At 43.9% G+C, this 12,081-nt stretch overlaps 1 protein-coding gene across 2 annotated transcripts in view; it reads left to right on the forward strand.

Annotated features, from left to right (window-relative positions):
• The window catches only part of Dscam (DS cell adhesion molecule), a 657,480-nt gene that overhangs the window by 589,827 nt on the left and 55,572 nt on the right, over nt 1-12,081 (forward strand). For both annotated transcript variants that reach the window (XM_074072614.1, XM_074072615.1), the window contains exons 21-25: nt 1,489-1,642; nt 5,431-5,548; nt 6,876-7,039; nt 8,792-8,890; nt 11,753-11,941. In XM_074072614.1, coding sequence (XP_073928715.1) covers nt 1,489-1,642; nt 5,431-5,548; nt 6,876-7,039; nt 8,792-8,890; nt 11,753-11,941 — 724 coding nt within the window. The remainder of the gene's footprint in view (nt 1-1,488; nt 1,643-5,430; nt 5,549-6,875; nt 7,040-8,791; nt 8,891-11,752; nt 11,942-12,081) is intronic.

The following is a 12,081-nucleotide window of genomic DNA, read 5'->3' on the forward strand; positions in this document are numbered from 1 at the left end:
TGACTTTGTAAAAACCCAGTATCTGTGTCAATTATGAATCAATTTTGATAGATGTAATTGCTTCTTCTTTATGACTCATGTTTTCCTAAGTTTTGGCATTCCTGGAATTTGTTTTATAATAGCTTTATGAAGATGTAGTTTGCATACCATAAAATTCCTGCTTTTAAAGTGTGTGATTCAGTGGTTTCAGTATGCTCACAAAATTATGCAACTCATATATTTATCTAATTTTAGAATATTTTCATTATACCCACACCCATTAGCAATCACTCCCTATGCATCCCTTCCCTACCCTTCCCCTGGCATCCACTCGTCTACTTTCTCTCTGTGATCATTTGTCTATTGTGCACATTTCATATAAAGGGAATTACAAATTTGTGGTCTTCTTTCATTTAGTGTAGTGTTTTCAAGGTTTACTCACCTTGCAGCATGTATCAGTACTTCATCCTTCTATGACTGAGTGACCCTCAATGGACATGACATATTTTGTTTATCCATTCATTAGTTGACAGATATGCAGGTTAATACTTTGTATCTAGTTACTAGATAATTTAATTCCTAGTTTAACTCTTGACCTTCATTCTGGGATGCATTTAATTTACTTAGTAATAATTTGATGTTTCTGAATCCTGCTTTTAAGATTTGTTAGGCAGACTGGAACGATAGTCAGTCCTTAGCTAATTACTCCACACTTTGGACGTTAAACCTTTATGTACTATAGCCAGTGTCCCACGACCTTAATGTTCAGTCTGGCTGGTGGGAATGGGCACAATTCCTGACCCTTGTGAGCACTGAGCACTGAGCACTGGGACCTTCAGTCCTTGCAGGTTGTTTCCTTGGCCTCAGGTTGTTTCCTCCATGCATGCACAGATCTACTCAGCTGCACACACAAGGAAGGCCCTCTTCAGGTCGCTGGACTTCTCTCTGTGATGCTGTCTGTCCTGTGAACTCTCACTTCTTTCCAGTCTCTCAGTACTGTCTCCTGAGCTAGAGAGGCTGCTGGACTCCTTCGCAGTCCCCTTCCATGTGCTATGGCCTGAAACCCCTCCCCAAAATATAAAATCCTTGCAATTGCAAGGTTTACCTCATTTGTTCTCCATCTTTCAGCAATCACTGAGACATCATCCACACACCATACCTTTAAAGACAGTGTTTCATATATTCTGTGTGCTCTTTGGTTATTTCAGATGGTATAGTAAGTCTAGTTCTTATAACTTCAACTTGACCAAAAACAGAGAGCTGCGGCCCATAATTTAAGGGTTAAATTACTCACTGGTGGCTCTTGAGGCTCCTTCAGGGAGAAATGCGGAAGATGGGTGGCCTACATTTACTCGTTATGCTTCATATTGCAAATCTGACTTTTGAGAGGGTGGTCAGCAGTGACTTTTGTTTGTTATGGTAGGTAACATGCCAATAATCATTCTTTTAGGAAATCCATTGGTGCCCTTGCTTCTTTGAATGTGGGAATGTTTATGTCTCCTCTCACAGGTGATCAGCGAGTTTGAAGCCTCCCCTGACTCATTTTCCTACAGAATTCCTAACCTGAGTCGGAACCGTCAGTACAGCGTCTGGGTAGTGGCTGTGACTTCAGCTGGCAGAGGCAACAGCAGCGAGATTATCACCGTGGAGCCAGTGGCCAAAGGTGACAATCACAGTGGTCAGGGCTTTGTTTCCCATGGTAATTCCTCTGGTTCAAAGTCTGTAGCTGCAAGAAGGCTTACAATGCTCTAAAAACCAGGTAAACCAGAGGCCACATTGCACTCAAGAAACAGGGTCTTTGCTGCTAGCTGGCCCTGGGCTTTTGTGCCCTTCAGAAAAAAGACTCCTCCTAGAATTGAGCACGGCAGTAAGGGTGAGTGGCTTTACAACTCAAAGTGTCTGGGAAAATTAGGAAAAGGAGCCCCTATAACCCCTTAGAGTAGATGAAAATCACCGCAGGGCATTTTCCCAAGGAAATTCCACTTTCATCACAGTCAGGTACCTTGCTTCTTAAAGATCTGAGGAGAGCAGTACAAACAGGCAGAGAAGGGTGAAATCCAGAGATGGAGATCTAGGAGGGGTTCAGGATGGGAATTCAAGACAGATGTGTCCAAAAGGTGAGGATGTCAGCAGAGGCAGCTGCTGTCAGGAAGGTCGAGAGAAACAAAGCTAGAAACGTCCATGGGCTTGGCCACCTAGTGGACCTTGCTGACCTTCCTGAGAGCAGCTTTCGAGGGGTGAGGAGGGGAGGGGCTGGTAGAAGTAAGCTGGGAAGGTGAGAAAGGGGGCGGGAGGTGAGGAGTGGACCCACTGTACAGAGTACTCTTGGTGCATACAGAACCTAGAAGTGATAGATAGAAAAGACTGGAACAAGGGCAGGCTTATCAAGAGAAGGCTCTGGTTTTCCTTCTGTTCCATTATCTCTGCTATCAGAGAAAGAGAGAGAGAGAGAAAGAGGTAATGGGAAGACCCCAGCAGAGGCAGAAGGAACAAGAGCCAGTGACCACAGGACTGAGGTAGGGAGGAGAAAACACAACTATAGATTTAGTGGCAGGAAATGCAGGGCTCCCAGCCAATGTTCTCTGTATTCTCTAAAAAGTTAGGCAATTTGGGATGGTGGAGGGAGTCAGAAACTAGAGACGGGGTGGCAGGGCATAGGAAATGCTCACTGCCGGGAAGCGGGAGGGAACTTACTAAAGGAGCAGTAGGTCTGACAGAGGGTGCTGAGAGCCCAGTGGAGGAAGGGGACTGTTAGTGTTCAGTGGTCCCCAATGCTCTGTTGCATAATTTTCCCCAGAAATGACCAGCTTCCCATGCTCAAGAGAGGTCCTTCAGATGTTAGAGTGGATCTAGACAGGCTTTCTGAAAAGGGGCTGAGCTAGGGAACACCTCAAGGATGGAGCAATGTTCAATCTGGCAACCACTACCCAGAGCCCTACTCAGCCCAACCTTGAGAGGTGGGGACACCAAAGAAAATGGTTATCATGGAGATATGGAAGGTAGAAGCAGCCAACAGGACTCTGTCAGCAGGGAGTGGTGTCTAAAATCCAAACCTAGGCTGAGGAAGACACCCACTGTTTCTATGGATGAAGTGGTTGAATGGAAACAGAGAGCCAGTCCTGCAAGAATCCCATCCCAGGAAGTAGTCCAGAGCAGGCGTAGGCAGAGAGCCCAGCCACAGGCTGAGAACAGACCGGAATCAGAGGGGACATCCAGGTTACAGATGGACTAAAGATTCTTATCAGTGTGGTTGCTGGTGTTATAATCCTATAATCCTAGCTACTCAGGAGGCAGAGATCAGGAGAATCACAGTTCAAAGCCATCCAGGGCAAATAGTTCACAAGACCCTATCTCAAAAAAACCCATCACAAAAATAGGGCTGGTGGAGTGGCTCAAGGTGAAAGCCCTGAGTTCAAACCCCAGTAGCACACACACAAAAAAGGTTCTTATCTGAATCATACATGGTGTTTGTAAAATACAGACTCCCAGAACCCAACAAAGAGCCACTGCACCCATAAGGGTAGGAGGGAATCTGCATTTTCAGATTCTAGGTGATTCTTCTGCCTGCTCCAGATTGAGGACCATGGGTCTCACATGAGGACCTGAATTCAAACTGAAGTATAACAAAGAGAGAGAAAGAGAGCCTCAGGTCTGGTATATTCTGGCGTTCAGACATGGAATTCCAGGCTAGGATCCTTGAAATTCCAATTGCCTCAAACCAGATTAGCTCTAGAAACAGGGTGTATTGGGCTTGAAGATGAAGTAATTCTAGGTTGTGTTTTTAGAATTACTGATTCCTAGAATTAATTGAAGCACTGAGGGCCAGCATAGTAAGTAACTACAATGGAATAGAATCAATAGGCTTCAAATAGACCAGACTGAGCTAAAGTAAAAAGGTAGACATATTAGAATGAATTAAATACAATAAATTATTCATCTGTACAATTTTGTTTTCATGCATTCAGACATTTCAATGTGTACATAGCTTCTGAGTTTGGATGTAAAATATATTTATCCTTCAAAAGTAAAGAATAGTCTGAAGAGATTGAAAAACAAATGCCAAAAGCCACCAGCACCAGACACCTGATGCTTCTGACCAGGGTCTTGTTATCAGGATGTAAAATCAGAAATGTCAACTGATAAAGTGACCCCTGCCTTAGTGCTCTCCCTCAGTCAGAAGTTACTTCAAATATGGCCAGTTTTGCTGCAACATTTCCTGCCACCCTATGAAAAGCCAAGTTTCTGAGCCCTCTGACATTTACTGTTTCTCTCTGCTCCTTCCCACTGTGCCCAGGACAGCAGAAATAGAACAGGATCTGGTGTGCTATCCCAGAATGACTCCATAATAACTTGATTCTGATAACTCCACCTTCACTGGCTCTCTAGAGCCTTCCTGGCAAGCCTGCTTTTACCAATGTCAACCTCTAAACCCAAAATGATGAAGGGGTCCCAACATAGTCCCATTTTTCTGAGTTCAGAATCAGATGGACACTGCCCTCCACCTGTGGTCCCCATGTATGTGCATCTAGCCAGGCTGTGCTCTGACAGGGGCGCAGTTCTTCTCCATCTCCAGCCCCCATGGCATGACCAAGCATGTTGGCTGAAATAAAATTGGAGATCAGGCTCTGCCTCCTGGTTCATGACAAGAGAATGGTGGGCAATAAATGGCCAAAGGGGGGTGCGCAGATTGCTTTCCTAGAGAGACTTGTGTCTTTTGTCTCTGCCAACTCTACAACCCACCCAAGGAGGCAGCATAAAGAATCTGTCACCATTGGCCACCCTGGTCTTCAAGGATGCCCCATCTCAGGCAGGTTCACCTGGACTTTCTGGTCTCCGTCCACTGGGGCCACACCCATGCCAGATGCTCCTAGAAGAAGCTGCTGTTTGAGCATCTGACTCACTGTCCCAAGCAACGGCAGCTCTTCAAGAGGGCCACTCTGAAAATGCTGTTTTCCTTAATGTGTATACTGAAGATCAACCTGATAGCATAAAGCCAGGAAAATACCATGCAGTTGATAAATAGAAGTCAGTCCAGTTTACTTCTTCCTGTCTACTTGGCTTTATGTTTTTATTGTCTATCCTCTCAGATATTAAAAGTATATTTTAATGTGCAGTTTGGTACTGAGAAGAATTGCTTCATAAACACGCTGAAAAATAATTGGGCTCATAGAAAACACAACTCAGAGTTTCTTGGTTTATAAAGCTCCAAATATTTAATTTGGGCTCTTCATGTTTGGTCAGTAGAAGGAAAAAAAATACTGCAATGAGGGTTTGTATGCTCTTACAATGGAAATCCCTTAAAACACAGACTCCACGGAACAGCCTTGACACCTGGAACATTAATTGGCTTCAGTTGCCATTTGGAGGTGGTGTTCTGTTGGGAAAGGTCACCCTGCCTCTGTGCAGATGAGTTTGTGGAATAACCAGGCTTCTGCACTTTTGGTGTTGTAGCTCCTGCACGAATCCTCACCTTCAGTGGGACAGTGACTACTCCATGGATGAAAGACATCGTCTTGCCTTGTAAAGCTGTTGGGGACCCCTCACCAGCAGTAAAATGGATGAAAGACAGGTAACCAGTAACCCAATGTATGCCTTTAGTGAACCCTCAGACTGCATGTCAGACAGACTTGGATTTGGTCTGGTGGTCTAATTTGTGGGTAATGATGGAAATTCATGGAATCTTAGCTCTCTTCTGAGAGTGGGGCAGAAATCTCAGTTATAGCGCCAAAGACTCTGATATATTGCATCCATTCTCTGTGAATCCAGACCTTGAATGTATGAGAATGCCTGTGAGGAAAATAAGGCAACCAATCCAATAATCACTGTGAAGCCTGCTGTGCCTTGTCTGTCAAATTTTCTACATAACTGAAACAAGATGCCCAGCTACCTGTGTCTTCCTCTTCAGAGATAACGAGCCATCAAATCCTAACTCAATGCTCTATGAAATAACTTTAAGAAATGTAATACATTAAGACTGCTGATATCAAAACTGATTTTCCATTCTTAATAGTAATTATGAAAGTAATAGCAGCCAAAGTAGAAGGGAGAGAGTGGGTGAGATGTATTCTGTCCATATGTCTCTTAAAAGTGCTTTATCTCTATTCATAGGAAGGAATTAGATATAAATAAAAGCTTGGGAACTCGCTAATGAGCATAAAGATTTGATATAATGGATTCTGAAGGGTGGCTATTTTCAAACGAAAGTACTTAAAAGCATAAACTATTGAAATAACGGGGTGGTTCCAGTGACCAATGCTCTCATTGAATTTAAAATTGGTTAATCCAAAGAAAATTCTTAAGCTTCTGGGGTCCAGATGGCTTTCTGCCTGGTGCAGAAATGGGCCCAGCCAATGGGACAATCTGCCACTCAGGCTGTGGTAGTTATGACAAGGAACTCTTCATATGACCATCAACTCACTGCCTTCTTGAGATGCCACATTTCATGGTTTAACGTCAAGTTCATTGAGAATAGTGGTTTTAAGTGAATGTGTGCATGGTCACAAGGCCTAGATTGCCCTGTATGATTTCATTGAACTGGCCCTCCTGCCCACAGAAAGGTTTCCCAGAATTTCCACGAAGAAAAAGTCTCCAGAGCAGTGAAAAAAAGAGACCCTCGGGCCTGGGCAGTCATTGATTGGCACTGGACCATGGATCAAGCCAGAACCAGATCCTCGATACAGATCTAGTTTCCACATAGTAGCTCTTTACAGTGAAAAAAAACAGGCTATTGGATGACTTTTATCATATAATCATTGTTTAATTCTTTCATAATGCAGGAAGTAGTAAGCTTGCAAATGTGTCGTTTGCTTGTGAGAAAGGCTTGGTGCTTCTCCCCAACCTCAGCTAATGTGGGTTGTAATTTCTTTAATCTGTGCATTCTTCTTCCTGTGAGGTAGTAACGGGACACCCAGCCTCGTGACGATTGATGGGCGCAGAAGCATCTTCAGCAATGGCAGCTTCATCATCCGCACGGTGAAGGCAGAGGACTCGGGCTACTACAGCTGTGTCGCCAACAACAACTGGGGATCCGATGAGATTATTTTAAATTTACAAGTCCAAGGTATACAATGTGGGGACTCTCTTGAATGGTATATTGTGCACGCATGCCAAGAGTAAAATCAAACAAACATAAAAAACTGCCTTTAGAAAGAGCTAATTGCTATTTTCATGTTGCAAAAAAAAGTTATGTTCATTTTGGAAAATATAATTAAAGAAATCACAGAAGATAGGAGCACTCACAACTCCAGAGATAATATATGCAGTGTATTATTTTTGCATATAAAACACCTAATAGTCTGTGAATGTCTCTAAAAGAGCCCTTGTAGTAACTTCCACCAATTTGAGTATGTTACTGAAAAAGAACAAATGAAAAATAATTTTGCACAGTGATCTTTATGCCTTCTAATTAAATCAATTTTGTATGCAATTTATGAGTATGTATATATGAATATATAAAGGGCACTCACTGAAACTCTAAGTGTATTGTTATACTAGTTAACTGTGCATCTAAAGCAAGGTATTTAACTGTTCCTATCTATCTATCTATACACAAAATATAAAAAATTCATCTCTAAAGACTGTCATACTAAAATTAAGCTCAAACAGCCATTGCCTGTGTTCCGATTTAGGTGTATGATAATGTTTTACTACAATAAAGTCAAACCACGTGCTTCTTAGGATTTAGGTTTCATCACATGAACAGACTGCAGCAAATAAAAATAAAATCAATACTGTTCTCCGTGGGATTGGAAGGGAGGAGGGAACTGTATATATTAACAAATACCGTGAACACGATCTTGAATTTCAAGTTAATTGAAGTCAGGAGAATCCAGGGCATTTTGGAAGATAATGTATTATGATTCTAAAGAGATGGGCTTTTTTCTTGTGCATAACAGGAAAAGAGAAGGTATTTTGAGAGAGGCTTTCCAACATTCTGGATGTCTTGATTCTGAATTTCTTCAGTGCTTCTGTCCTCAGAGCCCCCTGTTCAGAAGTGCGTGTGTCCTTCAGGCCTTGCATGAGTGTTTAGCTGTGGGTTGCAGCTCAGTGGCACACCTTTCATTTCAGAGCTGAGTGTGTGTACGTGTGTGTGTGTGTGTGTGTGTGTGTGTGTGTGTGTGTGTGTGTGTTGTGTCCTGGGGAGGTAGCTTAAAAAAGCGTTTTGGGGTTTGTTTGTGATAACGTAGAGGACCCAGGTCCCCACAAACGCAAGTACTCTGCCACCCGGTCCGTGTCCCCAGCACTTTTGTTTGTATTTTGTTTTTGAGATGGAACTTCGCCCAGACCAGTCCTAAACTCTTAATCCTCCTGCCTATGCTTTCCAAGTAGCTGGAATTACAGGCAGGTACCGCTGCACCTGGTTAATATGAGGAATTTTTTAACTCTTCTTCTCTTCTCCCCCTTCACTTTTCTGAGGAAAGCAGAACAACTAAGTGGGTATCATTTATCTTTTGCTCTTGAATTTCACAGCTGAAATTCAGAGTAACATAATGCACTCATCCTTAGTAAGTTTAAAGAACATGTAGTGATTAGCAAATCAGAAATTCAAGGAGTTGTGGGGAAATGAGTTAGATATAAATCCAAGGAGAAATGTGGTTGAATTTTCCTCAAATAATAGATTCACTCTGTTCTATCTCTTTAGCCCAGGATATCAATGAAATAGACATTTTGACAGGAGTGAATTGCATATTTTGGCAACCTAAAACACGTATTTAATAAATGGCTGTTAAGAATGATTTGGTAAATGACTGTTACAGAAGATTAAAGGTGTGAGAAACTAATTCTTGTTTTCTAAAACCTGTTTCCTCTCTAGTTCCACCGGATCAACCTCGGCTTACTGTATCCAAAACCACATCGTCCTCCATCACTCTTTCCTGGCTCCCTGGAGACAATGGGGGCAGTTCTATCAGAGGTAATCAGACTCAGGCTGCCCACAGACGCTGATGGATTGCATGTATGATCTACTGGCCAATAAGTGACACATCTTCATCAAATAATTGTTGTGTTAGTCTGTTCTCCACCCCCCATACATCATATAATTAATTACACCATTGCCTAAGCAAAAAACTATACAGATATTTGTAGGATATTTGTTGAAACTCAAATTATTTATCCAATGAGTCCCATTCACAAAAGAATCTGGTATATCTAGTCTGAGTGAAATATTAACAAAAGAAAAGAAAAAAATTTGGTACTCTCTCCTAAGATTTTGGGTATTGTTTCTCCTCCAATTTGTGAACACTGAATCAATCCTTCAAGTAACCCCAGTTACTGTTCTGACTTAAGTGATCAGAGACAAGAGGACTGGACTTGGGATGGGAAGAAACCTATGTGCAAAGTGATTGCATTGATCAAGCAGTAGAAAAGCAGGAGCAAGCCAGGTACTCAGGAATGAGGTGCCACGATCGTTTTGGCCTAAGTGGAGCTAGAGAGTCATTCTGAGCACCTGTGCACAAAGAAAGGGAGTTTGTCCTGAGGAAGAGGCACAAGATGTGTAAGGACAAGGACTGAGTCACATAAACAGCCCTGGGAAGGTGAGAGAGGATAGGGTTAGGCTCCAAAGGCAGGGGACCCCCATGTCTCCTGGGAGCCAAGGAAGAATGAGAAGACAAGTGGACAAATGGAGACCCTGTAGGATGGACCCATAGAAAGCTACAGCCACCTCCTTCCGGCTCCTGTAGGCAAGGTGTCCTGTCTTTTCCAGCATCTTGCTCTGCAGCCACACTGGGGAGAAGTCACACACCTTGGATATCAGAAGTGCTACAAAACGAGCTTTTCTCTTTTTCTCCAAGAGCCAGTTGGTAGACAGTTATCAGCACTCCACTGGCTGGAGGGGGAAGCTTCTTTTTTTATAGGAAAGAAAAAGGTGAGGTTACTTTTTAAAAATAGCTGGATGATTAGGGATGAAGCTGTGTCTGTGGGTTTGAGAAACGTGGGACAGATTGGTAACAGCTGCCACGTGACATGCACAGGGAGTCATTAGGAGATGAACAAAACATCACTGCTAAGCAGCCGGGAGCACCCAGCTGCAGTCACACAGCACACATTGTAGTGGTCACAATTATTACAACTTTATTACTTACTGATGTGATGCTGGGCAGCTGGGGAGAGGAGTGGATCACAGGTCCCCAAAGCTGGTGACTGGCAAGATAAATGTGGCCTCCATTTAGGGAAGAATGAGGGAGACTAGACTCCTCCCTGAAGTGCTCTACAAGGGCTGGCGAGAAACTTCTACAGATCACAAAAAGAACCTGGATTCTGTAAACAGGATGGAGAGGACAAGAAGGATGTCAGGGCAGAAGGTCTTAGAGACAAGGCAGTTTTATTGATGAAGAGTTTCCAAGACGCAGGTAACAGGACACCCTGACAGGCAGCAGTGACATACAATGGTGGCCTCAGCCATGGGCACTGGAAGCCATCATAAGGCAGGCACACCCACACTGGTGGATGCTGACGTCACTCAGGGGAATAGCAGGGAACATTGTGGACCCATCACATGGGGATGGAGGTGACTTAGATAATGTCCCCAGGACACGAGACAGCTGGAGTGCAGGGTTGTGAGCAAAACACAGGGTGCATAAGTGTCTTAGGCACACTAGAAAGAGTTTTGAGGAGCACAAAGGAAAGAAAATGGGATTCAGCAAGGTGGGGCCCATGGCTCCACAGAGCCTAAGGGGACAGAGGAATGGAAGGAGTAGGAAGAAACTGACCTGACCCCAGAAGGAGGAAGCAGAGTGTGTGACCCCTGTGTGATGGGTCTGAAGAGCACTAAATGCAGGTGGTGGGGTGAGGTAAGGAGACACTGAAGTGTGGAGGGTGAGAAGTGCTTTGCTTTTGTTAAAAATGGAGTTCCCCATGGCAGGATTGAAAATGCCCCATTAAGACCAGGACACCAGGCACCAGGCAGGCTAGTCCTAGGCTACATGGCCATGAGTGTTCAGGAGACACGACACAGAAGAGAGGACACGTTTACTCCTAGAAAGGTGATTGCAGATAACAGTGATGATAGCGCAGAGGACAAGGGCTTCAGAAAGATGGTGGGATTTGAATCTTTCTTAAGGGACCTAATGAGACATCACTAGAACGCTCTGGACCTTGGTGTCTTCCTCTGTACTACAGGATAGTAAGTATTTCATGGCATTGCGTGAGGCAGCATAAGCAAAGAGCTCAGGCCAGTGCTAGCCAGTGGACAATTGCTGTTGGTAGTTGTAAAAGTAGGAGGCGCAGCGGTAATGCAGAGAAAGTAATGCTGGAAGAACTGTTCCCACCAATAAGAAGCCAGGTTAGCATCCCACGCTGGGATGGCTTCAGGAATTGGAGCTGATTTCTCTAGTGATGGTGACTGTCAGCCAAGTAGTACAGGGATGGGAGTAACCAAGGAGACTCCCAATCCTCTTCCCATGGGTAACATTCCCTCATCCACAGCTTTGATTCTTTCAAAAATTACTCAACTTCAGCCTATGCTGGTACCCAAGTGTTCAGACACAGTCTACTAAGAGACTTAGCATTCATTCCCTGCTGTCCAAAATGGCTTTAAAGGGGAAAAAGCAGACAAGCGGTTCTATTTGCACTGGTGTGGCATAAGAACCTTGCTTATCAGTTCATCACAGCCCTGGGGTAAAACTCCCAGAAGCAGGAAGATTTAAAGAGTACTCTTCAGAGACGTTCCCACTCAAAGAACTATTCTTCCCATTACCTGCATAAAATGCAAACCTCAGTCAGATCTCGGTGAAGAGCGAAGGCAGCTCATTTGGACGTGTCTTGTGTTCTGAAGGTTACATCCTGCAGTACTCTGAGGACAACAGCGAGCAGTGGGGGAGCTTCCCCATCAGCCCCAGTGAGCGTTCTTACCGTCTGGAGAATCTGAAGTGCGGAACTTGGTATAAGTTCACGCTTACGGCCCAGAATGGAGTGGGGCCCGGGCGCATCAGTGAGATTATAGAGGCCAAAACACTGGGAAAAGGTATGGATGCCCATTTGTCAATCCAGAGCCCTAAAAGACTCATCATACATTTGCATGTTTGCCTATTTCTAACATGGGCCAGGCGGTGTCATGGCAGGATAAGCTGCCTGGCTCTTATGCAGTGAGCGTTCTGGCTCTCC

This window comes from Castor canadensis, chromosome 5 (assembly GCF_047511655.1).
Source record: "Castor canadensis chromosome 5, mCasCan1.hap1v2, whole genome shotgun sequence".
Lineage (NCBI taxonomy): Eukaryota > Metazoa > Chordata > Mammalia > Rodentia > Castoridae > Castor > Castor canadensis.